This window comes from Solea solea, chromosome 7, assembly GCF_958295425.1.
Source record: "Solea solea chromosome 7, fSolSol10.1, whole genome shotgun sequence".
Classification (NCBI taxonomy): domain Eukaryota; kingdom Metazoa; phylum Chordata; class Actinopteri; order Pleuronectiformes; family Soleidae; genus Solea; species Solea solea.
Window position 1 is genome coordinate 22,412,204 of NC_081140.1, and position 16,646 is coordinate 22,428,849.

At 39.3% G+C, this 16,646-nt stretch overlaps 2 protein-coding genes across 3 annotated transcripts in view; both read left to right on the plus strand.

The window, feature by feature from the left end:
* The first annotated feature begins 1,171 nt into the window (after positions 1-1,171).
* On the plus strand, positions 1,172-8,266 carry nars2 (asparaginyl-tRNA synthetase 2, mitochondrial). The gene is made up of 14 exons (XM_058633824.1): positions 1,172-1,533; positions 3,193-3,302; positions 3,574-3,694; positions 3,790-3,930; positions 4,014-4,094; positions 4,270-4,364; positions 5,504-5,636; positions 5,794-5,892; positions 6,668-6,705; positions 6,787-6,853; positions 6,934-7,071; positions 7,208-7,305; positions 7,892-7,918; positions 8,027-8,266. The coding sequence occupies exons 1-14, from the start codon at positions 1,387-1,389 to the stop codon at positions 8,169-8,171; spliced, it is 1,440 nt and encodes a 479-aa protein (XP_058489807.1). The 5' UTR covers positions 1,172-1,386; the 3' UTR covers positions 8,172-8,266.
* A 170-nt stretch (positions 8,267-8,436) lies between these two features.
* gab2 (GRB2-associated binding protein 2) overlaps positions 8,437-16,646 on the plus strand; it is a 42,565-nt gene continuing 34,355 nt past the window's right edge. For both annotated transcript variants that reach the window (XM_058633820.1, XM_058633821.1), the window contains exon 1: positions 8,437-9,285. In XM_058633820.1, coding sequence (XP_058489803.1) covers positions 9,214-9,285 — 72 coding nt within the window. In that variant the 5' untranslated portion in view covers positions 8,437-9,213. The remainder of the gene's footprint in view (positions 9,286-16,646) is intronic.

Sequence of the window (16,646 nt, forward strand, 5' to 3'; positions counted from 1 at the left end):
AATATATTGGCATATTCAATGTTTTTTTTTTAGAGCGAGCAGAGAGTAACATCATATTTATTTATTTATTTTGCATTTAATTAAGTGTAAATTCAGAGGTGACTAAAGCACTTAAAAATGCTAATTCTCAGATTGTTTTACAGTGATTTCACATTTGCATAATACTCTCGTTGCATGTCATTAAGTCTCACATTTAATTTCCTTTTACTAAACTGTTATCACACTGTAATATATATATTTTTTAAACATAAAAGCAAGTAAAATTGTGGCATTTCAAACTCAAAAAGTCTATTCAAGCACAAGTATGCAGAGCCACAAGTGTCAACAAATTATTAATCAGACATTTGATCAAATAAAAAAAAGAGAATTGCACAACCAACTAAGCATTATACACATTTGTTTTATATTTGTTTATTGTTCAGTTATATCCTCCACATATAAGAAGATCAGAGGGTCTGTCAACATGTCAGCGTGTCCTTGAGCAAGAGGCTTCACCAACTCTGACAGCTCTGTGTGAATCAGTGGGTGATAGACAAATTGCTATATATATAGATATATATACATACATCTATATGTTTATATATATATATATATATATATATATATATAAAGTTTATAAAAGATGTAGTATTATTAATGTAAAAATGTAGCCCATTCACCATAAATGAATGGATTTCAATAAAAAATAAATGAATTATTTAATGTTTTAATTATTATACTGCGGCTGGATAAAAAAGACAATAACCTGTGACTAATAAGGATGGAAAGATGGAACGCAAAGTAATGGATGATTAGTACAGATACAAATGTCAAGCCACGGGCGTTAAATGAGGCACAATTATATGTATGTAAAAATAAATAATGAAAAATAATAAAAGGAACCCAAGGTTAAATTTCATTATTATACTTTGATTAATTAAATTGTGACCTATTTGTAAACCTTAATTATTTGAAACGTTCAAATTTAATTTGTCAGTTACACATGTCACTGCTCTGTATTTTTAATCATGGTTATTAAATATATTCGTCATAAAATTAATGACTTTTTTTTAATGTACTATTATTTCATGTTATCGACTTTTTTTTAAATTACATTTTCGGTGGCACTTATGAGCCGCCATACTCACAGTGTAGGAGCTCGAATCTGACTGGACGGTTTATAAACCACGTGACTGGATCCGACGAATCGTGAAATATCCAAACAGGAAGAGAATTGGCTCAGCGTGAAAGTCACATCTGAAAAGTAAACGCTGTAAATGTTATAAATGCCGTCACACAGATTGTTAATTTAAACCAAATTCTCTCACAGTCTTGTTGTTTTAGTGTTTTTTTGTATCCGTAGCCGCAGCAGCAGCTCCTGCCGCAGCAGCTTTTTGTTTTTACACGATGTTTCAGTCTGCAGCTAAAACGCTGTCTGTTTCTCGGTGGATTTTATTAAATGTTCGACATTATTGTAAGAAGAAGACGCCATCGACTCTCAGAGTGTCCGAAGCTCTGTCAGCTACTGAGTTTGGGCAACATGTGAAAGTTCAGGTAACGTTACCTCTGTGGTTTTCTTTCAATTTGTAATGTATTCCCTGTGCTGTAAAGCGACAACATGCTGCCTGTTTTTGCATTAACACAGAACACTAATGTCACTGTGTTTGAAATATAAATGTGAACCACTAACCAACCTTTATAATTCATGTTATCTTTAACTTACATGTGTTCAAAACCTATTGTCTTCAAGAAATTATTAGCAAACCACTGACAGCTGATACACTGTATTTCATTCATTATTAATCAACTATGACCTGTTTTACAATGAAATACTTCATTAATGTTTTAAATTATTTCTGTGTACTTGTAGCCATTAAATTGCAATAACAAGCAAGATTATTTTACATATTTTAAGATAAGAGTGGATTAGATAGATCTTCATTCGTCCCAAACAGTACAAACAGTAGTGAATTATTTAAAAAAATAAAATAAATTAAATAATGGTGGCAATCACAGGCAACCTCACGATATGATACACGATACCTGGTCCACAATACCAAAAATATCACGATACAACGATTCTGTGATGATCAATATATTTTAAGACAATCATACAGTGATACATCACAATATCTGTCTAACTGAAGAAAAGAAAATGTACGTCAAAAGTTGAAAGTGCAGGATTTCTCTTTATTCACAACATAGAGAAGTGTATATGGTCTATGTATTGAACTTGGATGGGGAATTTCCCCGCCATTAACCTCCCTCTTCTTCGGCCAGGTATCTTCTGCCCAAGTTTCCCTTGAGCAGTGCCAGACGGTGATATCTATCACCAAATCCATATTTCGACCGAGCCCTAGTAATAAATATTAGAGCTGCAACTAACGATTGTTTTCATAATCGATTACTCTGTCGATTATTTTAGTATTTGTCTTGTCCATAAAATGTCAGAAAATGCTGAAAAATGTTCATCGCTGTTTCCTGAATCTTGAAATGATGATGCTCTCAAACCAACATTTTTCATTTATAATGATTTCTTTGTCAAATGGAGCAATGAAACCAGAAAATATTGACATTTAAGAAGCTGAAAAATCACAAAGCTTGTATTAATTATTAGAAAACTCTAAAACCGAATAATCGATTATCAAAATAGTTGACGATTAACGTAGTAATCAATTAATAATCATTGCAGCGCTAATAAATCGTAAGCATGGATTATAAAATCAAGTAACTATAGGAAAGTATTAATCATTAACATTACATTATAAACTGTGTGTAACTGGAATATTTACATGGCATATTATGTACACAGATACATTGCTCAACAGTGGTCCATATGAAATCTGTATATTACATGAATTTTCTATTGGAAAGAAGGAGGAAAGTTATTCTTTTTTTGTAAAGTAACAGCTTCAGAACCATTTGGATGGGTCACTGACTTATAATGGTTTGCTTTCATTCCCACTCTGCACCTGAACCCTTTTTTAATGCACTGTGTGAGTTTGCTGAGCAGGTGGGAATAGCTCACAAAGTGTTTATCTTTATGATACTCATAGACTCAAACTGCCAGAATCAGTGCCAGTAGGTTTAAGTACTCTGTGTTATCCTGAACTGTGGTCAGTTAAAGAATTGAAAACGTACTTTGATAATAGTGTGTTTGCAACAGTGACAGCACATCTGTCAAAATGGACTTCTTTACCTTCTCTTTTGTAGGGTTGGGTTCGCTCTGTCAGACCCCAGAAGGCAAATCTCTTCCTCCATGTGAATGACGGCAGTTCTTTGCAGTCGTTGCAGGTTTTTGCTGATGCACAGCTGAATGATTCGTAAGCGCTTAAGTTGTTTTTTGTGTTGTCTTTTGAGAAATATGAGAAGAGGTCACACATTACAGTTCAACTGATTGATCAATTGGCCAATAATACTATATTATAGTATTGTATCCACATTAGTGTATGGAAACTTGTTAAATTCTTTATAAACATACATATCTCTGATGTAATATTCATTTCCCAAGACTGGTATCATTCAGGCTCTGGTGCACATACATATATGACTCTATGACTATCTCATGTGTAACTCGTCTTTTTTCATATTAAGGTTGCTCACTTTTGGCAGTGCTGTTGAAGTCACAGGGGTTCTTAAGAAAAGCCCACACCACAAACAGTCAGTGGAACTGGAAGCAGACAAAATCCATGTGGTTGGAAAATGTAATCCTCTGGTAACGACATGTTTTCCTCATGCAAAGTTGCTTCGGCACATACTGTAAGACACATATGCATACTTACACTACCTACTGTTTATTTTGTCTTTCAGGATTTTCCTTTTAAAATCAAAGAGAGACACGGCCTTGAGTACATCCGCCAGTTTCCTCATCTCAGGTGTAGAACGAACGCCTTCAGTTCGCTGTTAAGGATACGAAGTGAGGCCACCGCAGCTATTCACTCATATTTTAAAGTAAGGCGGTCAGAGCGGAGCAGGGATTGTAACAGAATGCATAACGTTTTCTGTATTTATTTGGGCTTTCTTTTATTTTCTAGGAAAATGGCTTTGTGCACATTCACACTCCAATAATCACTTCAAATGACTGTGAAGGCGCAGGGGAGCTCTTTCAGGTCGAGGTATTTATAAATGTGGTTACAGATGTTCTTAAAAGTTAAGGCGCTATTCTCTAAACACAGCAGTGTTTCCTGGCGTTGATGACTTGTCACCTCCAGCGTTTTTGCCTGTCGTTTGTTTTTTTTCTTCTTCTAACCTTTAAACTTTTATAAACCTTTTTTTTTTTTTAAACAACAGCCATCATGGCCAAAGACTGAGGAAGAGGAGAACTTTTTCTCTGTCCCCGCCTTCCTGACCGTGTCCGGTCAGCTTCATTTGGAGGTGTTGTCAGGGTGAGATAAAGTATATGAATTCATTTTAATATTTATTTGTTTATTTGCATTTATTTTCTTAAGCTACATTAACACAGTTTCAGCAGTGATGATAATTACATTTTTATTTAAACACAGTGGTAAACAAGTAGGATTCAGGCTCGATTTAAAAGAATGAACTGATTTAGCAGACACATCATGATAGCTGTTTTACTGAAGAATACACAGTCCTCCTTTCACAAGTAAGGAGCAGTTACATCCTTTTCTCTGCTGTCTGCCATTATCCCACTTTCAACTTCTTGTTTGGTCTATTCATTTCAGTTTATATCACCCTCACTCCTGTAGTAAGCACTTCCATGAGAAGCCATAAAGTAGTGACAATGGTGAGTCAAACTGATGGGAAATCTGTTTAGACTCATCCATCCATCCATCCGTCCATCCTTCTACTGTTTTATCCTCCACATGAGGGTTGCAGGTTGTAATTCATAATTTTCCTGAGTAATTTTTCCCTGTTTTTCGTGGTAATTCTTTTTTCTGAATTCTCAAGATACTTCGAACACTCGCAAGAACCTCCAGCCTGCAAGTGACTCCCATGGACCCATGGAGACTCCTGCCCGCACATACATGCCCCATCACATCAACTAATGCGATTCTGGCGCCTCAGCTGCACACTGTGCGAAAAACAGACCAAAAAATAAATTACTCAGAGAAACAGAAATAATTACTCCGAAGTGAATGCAATGTGCTTCTGTAATATTGCTCTATCAATATGTCATCCCATCCTTTTTCTTGTTCATATTATTATTATTATTATTTTTTACCAACTGCAAGTCAACGGGCTGCTTCACGCACATGCCAAGTGTACAAAAATGGTCACATTGTACGTGTTGACGGGCGTTTGGAGGTCAGGAATAACGTCTAATACAGAGCTAAAAGTTTCACTTCAAAATGTGATTTTAAAGGTTAAAAACAATTTAGTATACAAAGATAGACGCGTGACATAATCTGCTCTGTCAGGTTGAGATTAAGCACTGTATTTAACTGTTTTCTCTCATGGTAATCTACAGGTCTTTAACTGCCTCGTGTGTCTCGCCTGAGAGACATGTCCACACGCCCTGAAGAACATTTCTAATTACCTTTTGTCACTCATCCTCCTGCAGAGCTTTTTCCCGTGTCTACACATTTGGGCCAACATTTCGTGCAGAGAACTCCCAAAGCCGCCGCCATCTGGCTGAGTTTTACATGGTGGAGGCCGAACTCTCCTTCACACAGTCCTTGGAGGATCTCACTCAGGTACACCCTGTCATTGTCCCCAAATGCAGTATCGCCATGTGATATATAGAGTGGCACAAAATCTTTTTGTACCCTGACCTTGTGCGACTCTAAATAGGTGCCCTTGTGCACAGTGTCTCAGCAGAACTTTAATTATTAAACTGGGTCCACTCCTTAGGTCATGGAGGACATGTTCAGATCTGCTACAGAGCATGTCTTGGCTCACTGTGCAGAGGATATGGACTTGTTCCATAAGCATGTGACTCCCGGACACAGGGTGAGTCCTGAAGGACACTTATTTAACTCTGCACATTGCCTGGGGGCCTGTGCTACGAAGAGAGTTCAACAAAAAACTGTGGATGTGTTTTCATTATCAGGTTTGGCTTAACCTAACAAAAACCATCTGGGTAACCGGTACAGTGATGTCCGTTACGAACCAGTTAATTTAACCCTTAGTTTTCTTATCCAGCTATGATCGTGTTCATGTGGAAGAGCCAGAGAAAGCGGAGTCTAACTAAGGTTTATTTAGAATCACGAGAAATGTTTTCCGAATTAAGCTAAAGTTTCTCGTGTTGTTGTGAGCAGCTCAGATAGAATCAAATAAAACGAAGTAGTTATTAAGGGTTTTTAACTCTCCCTCTGTTCATTAGATGCTGTTTTCAAACCATAGTGGACACACGGAAAGTCTGTCAGTAAAAGCCATTCACTCACCCATAAAAATATCTATTGCTCCATATTATTTGTCTCTTTGCCACAAACTTATTTGTCCTCCTCACTGTGATGACTTCTGTTTTTCCAGTGATCTGATTGGTCAGTGATTTGGCTTTTGAATCACAAACTTTGTTCTGCTCTGGAACAGATTAGAGGTTCAGCATAAATTAGCATCTGTGATTTACCTCAATAAAGTGAAGCGGATTCATGAGAAGTTAAACCCCAATTTTCTCGATAACCGAAAACCCTGTTTCGTAGTACAGGCCTCAGGCTCCTCAACTACCAACCCCTTATTAATCTCAATTTACATTTTTATTCCTGTTGCATCTCTATATTTAAAGGGCACTTTAGATTCTATGATGAAGAAGAAATTCCCCATGTGAGTTCTTTTTCTCTAAACTTACTGATATCGGTCAAATATTCAAGGTCTTGTAGGAATATTATCCACATCTGTTTGTAGGATTACCTACAGTGAAGGGATCGACATCCTGAACCACAGCACTCAGAAATTTGTTTTCCCCACAAACGTGAGTGTTCATGACTTCCTCAGTTTTACCTATCTTTTATGAATATGACCCACTCTGACCTGAGCACTTCTCTCACACAGTGGGGTTGTGACCTTCAGACGGAACACGAGAAATACCTGGTGAAACATTGTGGCAACATTCCGGTCTTTGTCACTGATTATCCTTATGATCTCAAGCCGTTTTATGCAAGAGACAACCAGGACCATCCCAGGCATACAGTAAGACCTGTGTTTTTTTGAGTGAATCAATAATGTGGCCGCTCGGTTGCTTCCTTGTATTGTAACATCAGCTGGGTTGTTGCAGCGGCGGGGTTTGCGTTATGTGAGGTTACTTTGAACGTTGTTTTGTTTGCAGGCAGCAGCTGTGGATCTTCTTGTGCCTGGAGTTGGAGAGCTCTGCGGGGGCTCGCTGAGAGAAGAGAGGCTGGATCTGCTGAGCGCTCGGTTGGAAAAGTAAGAAACACATTCTCCAGGACGATTGCGAGGCCTGACCGTAAAGTATTCAAGAGTTGTTGATATCTTTCTTGAATGCTTTAAATGAATTAAAGTCAAAGCAAAATCTCCACAGTCTCGTTTTCCCATACAGTGTTCAACACAACACATGAAGAGTTTACATCATTCCTTTTTCATTTTGAAAGTGTATTGTAACTACATTATGTACATTGTCTAGGAATGACAAGGTACAACGTAATTCAATAGCTATTGTGACCTGAAAGAAAGTTTTGAGGGTTTTGATGTACATCACCAAAATAATTGGCAAAATCCACACCATATTTAACATGTTCTTAGATATTATTCTACATGTGTATGCCTCTATATATACAAGTGATGATGAAATGATGTGTAATTAATCTTGCAACGTAAATGCCTCTGTCCACCTTCTTAACTGGGTCTGCTCCAAATCTGAATGGGTTATTTTCCCAATTAATAATGCAAGTTGGTTGAGTAGCTGTAGAGGAAAAATGCTGTGAGTATTAATGCAACAGACTTGCTGCTGGACTTGAGTTTGTGTTTTAACATTTATATTGTACTTTGCCAGGGTTGGATTGGAAGACACCTACAGTTGGTAAAATAACTCGCCTTAATATTTACACGCACAGCATTTTAAAAACAAAACTAAAACAGAAAAACGTCATACCAACAGAGTTTTCATGATAATGTCCTTTCTTTGCAGGTATCTGGATTTGCGGCGGTTTGGCTCGGTCCCCCACGGTGGCTTTGGCCTGGGATTTGAGCGATTTTTACAATGCATCCTTGGCGTGGACAACATAAAAGATGTGATTCCTTTTGCTAGGTTTTCCCATTCTTGTGTTCTTTAAAAAAAAAGAAAAAGTGTGAGCCAAGTAAAACAATTTAAAGCTGTGTCTGTTTTTGCATTGTTGAAAAAATAAATTGGTGTATTTCTGTGTAAAAAGTATACTCTATCTGCAAATATCTAGTATAAAACACTGATACTTCTGTTTGAAATCATTGTTTGCGTCTTCCCATGGAAATGTTCATCCTGTCTGTCTCTTACAACTTCCACATTTCATTTTCAAATTTGCCAAGCATCTGTCAAATATTTCATCTTTCCACAAGATGGTGCTTTTTTCCGCTCTGTGCCGTTGAGACCCTTTTACTCAGTCCTCAACAACAACGGCAGCTGCTGACTTTATTGATTTCATATTCCATTTCCCAGAATAAGGAGAGAGAACAAGTTCAAGAAGTGCACTCTTACACAGTTGTGGCTGGTGCTTAATTGTAGGATTTGGCCATGAAAGACATGTTTAATTATAATTTTGAAGGGAAATATAATAACTGTATTTGAGATTGAACTATTTCACTTAATAATAACCGTTACGCGCGGGTGTGTTCACACGGCAGCGTGTAAGAATCCTCCATTATTTAAAATTCTTGGAGCTACTTTGTGACGAGCAGCTTTTCCCATCCTGTTCATCCAAGTAGCGCAGCCCATCCCTCTTTTTTTTTGCTCCGTGGGCGTGGTATGAGTTGGGAAAACAAACTGCAGACACCCTATGATACTTCCTCACCCTGCATCGGTTGAGTTGGCCCGCGGCACCTAGTCAGCTGGCTTGTGCGTAATTCTCCAAACAGTGGCTTTACGCGTTTTTTCCTCCCCACGGGCGTTTTTTCTTTTCTTTTTGCGCACAGTTGCCACCAGGAGCGGCTGACAATCTCCGACTCGCACTACTACTCCACAGTTTCTCTCACATCAAATGGGGGCAGCGGATTGCAGCAGCAGCAGCCGTGGGAGCAGAGCGCAGACCGCACTTTGAAGAGGCTTCGGCTCCAGCTTCAGCCGAAATGTACTAGTGACACGGCGGTTGTAGAGAACGAGGAAACGGGCTGAAAACGACGAACATGAGCGGCGGAGAAGTCGTCTGCCAGGGCTGGCTGAGGAAGTCACCGCCGGAGAAAAAGCTCAGAAGATATGTGAGTAAATCCCACTTTTGCTTTTGTTTCAGAGTTCGACTGTTGCAGAGTTTGTGCTCACAAGTTTCTCATGTCTATTTATCCTCCTTTTTTAAAAATGTCAAACCCACACGTGTGTGTGTGTGTATATATATATAGTCCAGTTGTAGCAGGTGCATCCCACCAACATGTGGACCTCTTCATCTGACCTACAGGAGGCACCACACATCATCCCAGATTATGGAATTACAGCTGCAGTTCTTTACAGATGCAGAAATGTAAAGTTTTTAAAAAATGACAACACACTCACACTGTGTTATGTCAACATAAGGTGTAATCCTGTCTGACAGCTGGCTACAGTTTAGACTAAGCAGCTTTCAGACAAACACTCAAACTGTCATTTTGCTTTATCCGATCATGATGAGGTAATCAAACATATGTGTGTGTGACCATGTTTTACCACAGTAGTGTAGTATTAATGGCACAGCACTCTAGTGCCCTGATAAAGCTTTATTCAAGCCAAAGCTCTGGCTGGATGCAGGAGGTGGGGGGCAATGGCTGCAAATCAGGTAATAGGATTTATGGCAGCAGATACAACCATGAGACAATCTCCTGTAAATACAGCTGTCCACTGTTTATGTATGGTGTTGCATTACCAGGCCTCTCCGTGTTCCTACTAGCTGACTTTGCCATGATGTCATCTTCAGTGTTTCATCTGGAAATCCATCCTTGAATGTCTTCAACTGCGACCCCAGCCCCCCTTTCTTCTATTCTCTGTCCGGTGACTTTTCCCTTATTGTCTTCCACTTTTGAGCCAGTCAATGTTTACATAGAGACCACCGTGGTCAGTACGGAACAGCAGCTGCAAACGGTACAGGGGGAAAAACTTTGCATTGTTCATTGCAGTTCTGTATAAACAACAGGAGCAGAAAAAAAAAATTCTCACCCAGGCATAATGGAGCTAATATAATGGCCCTGGTCAGGCAACAGAGCAGCATCTCAGGCCTTCTCAACCTGCGTGTCACCCTGGCCAATAACCGATAAACAACTCCACACACACACACACACACACTCTCACTTAGTCTCAGGACAAAAAACAGTGTCATGAGATTGAGTGTCCACACAGGCAGACTTGTGAATGTGATAATCTGTCCATCTGAAATTCCTTCCACTTAAAGTCAGGCTATGGACAATCAGGGCCATTTACTAGATTTGCTGTCATTTGACATAGTTGACGTCCCGATGTCAAGGGGTATTTTCAGATACTACTTTCACACACACGTTCCAGCCTGAAGGAAGGTGTTCCCATCGTCCCATCATCATCATTATATTGGTATGAGCTGTTTTTGGGGCTGTGACTGACGTGTTCTCTGAAACAGTTTTAAAAAACCAACAAAAAAAAAAACACTTACGTTTATGATGCCAGAACTGGAAGGAACATTTTCATAATTTAACAATGAAGGGTTGGTTTTTGTTCCCGACGGAAAGTTGAAGACATTAAAGGGGGCTGCAGTGAACAGTTTCTTGATTATTTGATAAAAAAAATTCTGGAAACAACCGTCAAAAAAAGTTCGGTCCTCCAAATATATATTTTCTTCAACCCAAACAATTTGTGGTCACAGAAGAGCTTAAGAAACCATTAAATATTCACATTTAAGCAGCTGAAATCAGAGAACTTAAAACACAAGACACCCAGACTCATTGGTTTGTTACCTAATTAGAAGGTGATTGTTTTCGTGGTTTGATTATTAATCGATTAATCATCTGTTGGTCTTAAAATTTAAACAAGCAGCAACTGATAGAACATTCACAGCAATCATACTTAAAAAGTGATATATCTCGATCCTCTGGCATATTGCTATTGCAGAAAACCACTCTACATTGCTATATAATTATTGTTAATAAATTATTGCCCTGCCCAACTTTGTGCCCCCTTGTTTAGAAGATTATTTGCGACACAGGAAGGCTGTTTCAATCCTCAACATGACACACTCTGTCAATATTCCACCCTTCCCTGACATGGAGTCTTTCCCAAGCCTAAGTTAATTAGTCAGAGCATCCGTCATTAAAAAAAAGAAAAGAAGATATTCTTCTACCTGTGACTTCCTCTGTCAGTGTCTGAAAACGTGGCTCACAGCTATCGTCGTGTGGAATTTAGTGTCAGGTAAAAAAAAAAAAAAAGAAGAAAAAACTGGTACTACCCCCACACAAGTGTGGCATGCAAATCATATGCAAAGACCGGGAGCAAAAAACACTGGTGGCAGTTGAAGCTAGGATCCAGCAGCTGGTGCAGGCAGGAGGCAACATGTTTATTCTCGGTAAGAAGCATGACTAGTCCCGGTTTAATGTTTTCTAACCGTTTACAAATGTGATTAAGTCACTGACTCAAACACATGATGGACATGAACTTTCTGCCCCCCCCAACATGTGATAGCACTGCTTTGTGTAGTCACTTTTTCTCCTGCGCCGCATCCACCTAAGGGAAACAGTTGCGCACTCTTGTCTCAGAGCTGCTAAATGAATCACTCGGTCGGAGTTTTCTTTCTTCTCTGGGGCTGATTGAGACTCCAGAGGTGGGCAGTGCTTTACAGGGGAGTGGGTGTGGCCTGGTTGATGTTTTTTTTTTTTCTCCTTTTGAACAGTGTCCAGAATAAGCCGAAGGAACATGAAAACAACTCACTAATCCAGCACTTATGCAGTGCCTCTCGCATAGTTCTGTTAAAGTTACTTATGAGTTGATGGGGAAAAGAAAAATATGTCTGTTTAATGGGAGCCTGATTTATTTTAGCAAGTAAATAAGAATCCCATGTTCATATATTGACCTCTATTGTTCATAGTCTGGCAGTTACTATGTGTTTTGCTCCATTTGTGGAGGTTGTATCTCCTAAAGCAGTTTTTGTCCTTGTTTAAAGCTCAAATAAAGGGGAAAAAAATTAAATAATAAGATTACCTGGCTGAGGAAAATATTGATTTACTCCTCTGTGTGCCTTCCAGTGTTGATTTACGCGCTTCATACGTCATCCTAGTGAGTCATGAATCCTTCTTTGCTTGCATTATATTAATCATACAAGCGCCGGGGTCATACTGTAAACAATTTGAGTCATGTTCTCAGCTCAGGATCTTGCTACCGTTGGCTAAGCCCTCCCATTTGTCCGCCGTGGTGTCTGACATCACAAAAAAAAAAACATGTCTGTTCACATACGGTAAAGCACTGCCACATTCCAGACAGATCAAATCGGAGAGGTGATAGTTGCTGCTTCTGCCACTCTCCGAGGGCTTTGCCATCTCACTCCCTGTACGTGGTGCACAAGCGGAAGAGAGGAGGAAGGAGTCAGTGAGTTTTCAAGGTAGAGCGGTGGCGGCGGCGGCGGCAGTGGCGGGCCTGTGTCCTACTGTCAGCTGCCGGGTCGGCTGTTGTTATGCAGAGGGGCTTTGGGAAGTCCTTGCCCTCGGAGGTCAAACGAGAACGCCTCCCAGTTCCTGCTTTGACAGACACCCAGTGCTCACACAGACATGTTCCTTGTTCCACTTTATCTGCGGGCCCTCATGTGGGCCTTCCCCCAGAAGCTACAAAACTGGGGTGTTTATGTGCCTGCAGTATCAAAGTCAGATTAGTTTATTATTCAAAGACGTGTTTACTGGGCTGCTTGTTGACAGAAGGCCGTTTTTTCATTGTTGATTCATTCATTTATTATTGTAGCTTTACTGGTTATTGTTCAGTGTGAATGTGTTGGGTTGTTTGAGATATTATATATAATGAGTGAGTTACATACAGCTGACTGTGCTCTGTTCACAGCTGGGGGTGGTCTCAGGACTGTGGACAACAGAAAAAAATAGATTTTAACCTCATCTGCGTCAGCTAAAGAGTGCACTATTTTAACAACTTGCTGTTTGACGGCCTTTTTCTGGCAGAACACTGAAGTCTGTGTCACTTAGTAAACCAATCCCTCCCGCACACCAACGTCCACTGACAAAAACAGCAATTTAACCTGCTCAGGACATAGGAGTTGTCGGTCTCCTACCACCTCTGCTACCAACATCACCGCGTTCAGTTGTGTGGTTTTGTTTGTTTGGTGTTAAAATGTCTGATTTACCCGAGTAACACAAACGTTACCTTACGTAATGAAGGTAGTCAAGCAGAAACCTCGGCTTTAAAATGATGACGCCCTGAAGTGTCTGAATAATTGATGTTGAAAATAGTAGTTGATTCACTTAAAATGTTGCAGCCCCTTTTGTTTATAATAAAGAAGTTAGATACAGGCAGTTTTCTTTTTTACCTCCATTCAATATTTGATACAATTAAATGATTATTGAGCAATTACCATATTAATCGTCTATTTTGATAATCAATTCATCAATTTAAGTGTTTTTGATCAATATTTTCAACATTTTCTGACATTTTATAGACCAAAGAAGTACTCAGTTAATCGAGATATTAATCGACAGATTAATCGATTACATATTTTTGTAGTTCACCTCACTCTGAGTGTAAGTGACAGACAGTCATATCGACACCGATGCAAAACGAATGCATGAAAGTCACAGTTGTTTGTCATAACATTGCACTTTCATCCGCTCCTCTCCATTCATTGTGAAAATCCCATTGTGGCCCAGTTTGAACCTTTGTCATAATATCCTGTCCTTTGCCATGAACTCTGGTTTGGCCCGTGTGTTTTCTGTCCAGAACTTAATTATTGCACCAATAGCAGATGCCAGACTTCCTGTGGATGGTGCCTACAGGAAGTGTTGTGACAGAGGTCCCATGACAGGGAAAGAAATTAAATTGGTCTGTGAGTATATATCTGTATTTTCCATCTATCAAGAAGACTCCATCATCTGGGCTGAAAATAGTGTTGTTCATAGGGAAATTGGATCCCATTGATTTTTTCTTTCCTTTTTTTGAATGTCAGGGACAGTCATAGCCAGAGGCATTATGTTTTCAGGTTGTCTGTGCGCCCGTCTGTTGTCCATGTGTTGGTCCATCCATCCCTTTCTTATACTTACTACATAACAGGAATTGAGGGGATTATTTTTCCAAATTTTAAACATTCAGTCTCGGACTCAATGATGACCTGAATAGATTTTGGTGGTCAAACGCCAAGGTCACCTGGACCTGTCTTCTGTCCTATTCTTACACAAACACAAAATATGAGGACAGACTGTGGGGAATTTTAATTTCAACTGGCACAAAAACATCCTGGACACATAAAAAAGAGCTGGTGAGCACTTAGTTGTCAAAAGTTAAGGTTACTTTAAAGGAATACTTTTGTATTTAGCTTTGTATTACTAGAATAGGGGTAGTATTTTTGAAAAATTGTGCTTCCCAACCTCAGTTTTCCTCTGAGTTGAGAAATATCTTCATATTCTTTGTTACGTGCCCACCAGTGACACTTTTGGTCCTGTTAGCTTAGCTGTTAGCAAAGATGGTGGACACTGTTTACATTCTGGGAATGAGGTCCCGTCCCCCTATGAGTGGGTCTAAAAAGTGCAGAATTAGCGTTGCAGGTTCAAGCCTCGGACCAAGAGTCACTGGTGCGCACGTAAAAAAACAAAAAAAAGAATGAAGATATTCCTCGACTCGACTCAACTGAGGTTGGGAAGAACATTTTTTTTTACTATTCTACTAATACAAAACTAGATCCAAATTAAAGTATTCCTTTAACTTAGTGAAAAAAGTGAATGTTACATATTATTATGACATATATCCATACGATTGTCTTGTAGGATAAAATATGTTTTCATGTATAATGCTATGTAATGTTGTTATGTACAAATGATCAAAAGCTCAAGTCAAACTCACAGTGACGCACTTTACCGTGTTTTTTTTCCTCTGGCTCATCAGCTTGGTTCTGTAATTTGCCTCTGAAATCATTTCCATTTTGATGTTTTAAACCTTCTCACGTCTTGATAGCTCTCACAAGACTGTCCTGAACAAATCGCTTAAGTCAAACTACGTGGAATGATCGGCTGCGGCTGTGCGTGTCCGTCACTAACCTGCACCTGCATACCTCTGTGCATCCTGCTAGTGCATGACCAATCAGGCGGAAAGCTTGGAGACCACTGAAGCAGAGATGATGGCCAGAAGTTAGCAAGTTAGAGAGTATGCGAGAAACGTGGCGAAGAAACTGCAGCTAAAATTCAGGAGGGGTGGGATGTACCGGTTACATTTAGTCAAGTTGTAACGTGCTATTATTCACTTTTTCACTCTTACTGACGCACGTTTTGGGGCAGAAATAGACGAGATGTTTGATTTGCTTTGGTGATTTTGCCGATCTGTCTGATTTTCTGTGCTATTGATGCAAACAAAACGATTCAGAGTTTCTGTTTGATGCAGTGTTCTTTCAGAATCATACTTTTGGCCAAGTATGTGAACTCATACAAAAAATTTGACTCTTGTTCTTAGTTTCTCCGAATGTGATCACTTCATTTTTCTTTGCCAGAAGTACACCCAGTAATAATAATAATAATAATAATAATACACTCAGTACCTTTGTAATAGTTTTGAAGAATGTATACAAGTCTGGATAGACTGAACATGCAGCGTGACTCTTTAATTTTCAAATGGCATAACAGTGAGAAACTTTCTGATGTGCAGATTTCTCACAAAGTACAGTATCACAGGGTGGATGAGTCAGGCTCCAAAAATGTAGATCATAAACAGCTGACCTCAACAACTTTTGGGATGAATCTACTTTTATTTTAGCTCCTACTTCTGATCCAGACATCATGGATGATTACAGCAAGAAGGGAAAACACTGCACTCATGAGACCACTGACAAATTGATTCGGTATCTTCAAGCTGTAGTTTGATGATCGTCTGCGGGCAGAATAAGAAATGCAGCCTATCACAGTAGCAGTATTGTGAGGTCATCCGTGTTTCTTTTTTTTTAACACTGAAGGATAATGCATTCTGTTTTCATGTTCTGACAAAATGTACAGAGACTCATGCTCCGTGTCATTTGACAGTAGTTGTTCTGACGCAAATGTGCTTTGCAGCAGTGACGTGCTGTGTGTCAGAAGAAATTCCTTTTGGTTTCCTTCTTAGCAGTGTATTGTGGGAAGACCTGAAAAAGAAAATGAAGTGGTGTTGATATACTGTTTACTCATTGTGCATGGCAGATCTGACATCTCCATTTGTTTTTAGTGGGATGTTTGTGCTTCGGTGAACTGAAAAGTTCGTTAACAGCGATCAAATTTTCTTTTGTGGCATTTGTTTACCCAGGGATGGTTGACTGAGCACACTTGCTCCCTCTGACCGACACCCTTCGCTACGTTCAAACTCCTTTGTTTGACCAAAGTTTAGTGTAGATTCATCATCAAAGTGGCAAAAGTTGTGAGATGTGACTCACAATTGGTGTATATCGCCACAACACTGAGGATGC

What these genes read in the sequence shown, in the direction of transcription:
- nars2 (XM_058633824.1), top strand. Translation starts at nt 1,387, where the DNA reads ATGTTTCAGTCTGCAGCTAAAACGCTGTCTGTTTCTCGGTGGATTTTA. An exon ending in GGGAGCTCTTTCAGGTCGAG is followed by an intron (nt 4,095 to 4,269) that starts GTATTTATAAAT and finishes TTTAAACAACAG; the next exon opens with CCATCATGGCCAAAGACTGA. An exon ending in CATTTGGAGGTGTTGTCAGG is followed by an intron (nt 4,365 to 5,503) that starts GTGAGATAAAGT and finishes ATCCTCCTGCAG; the next exon opens with AGCTTTTTCCCGTGTCTACA.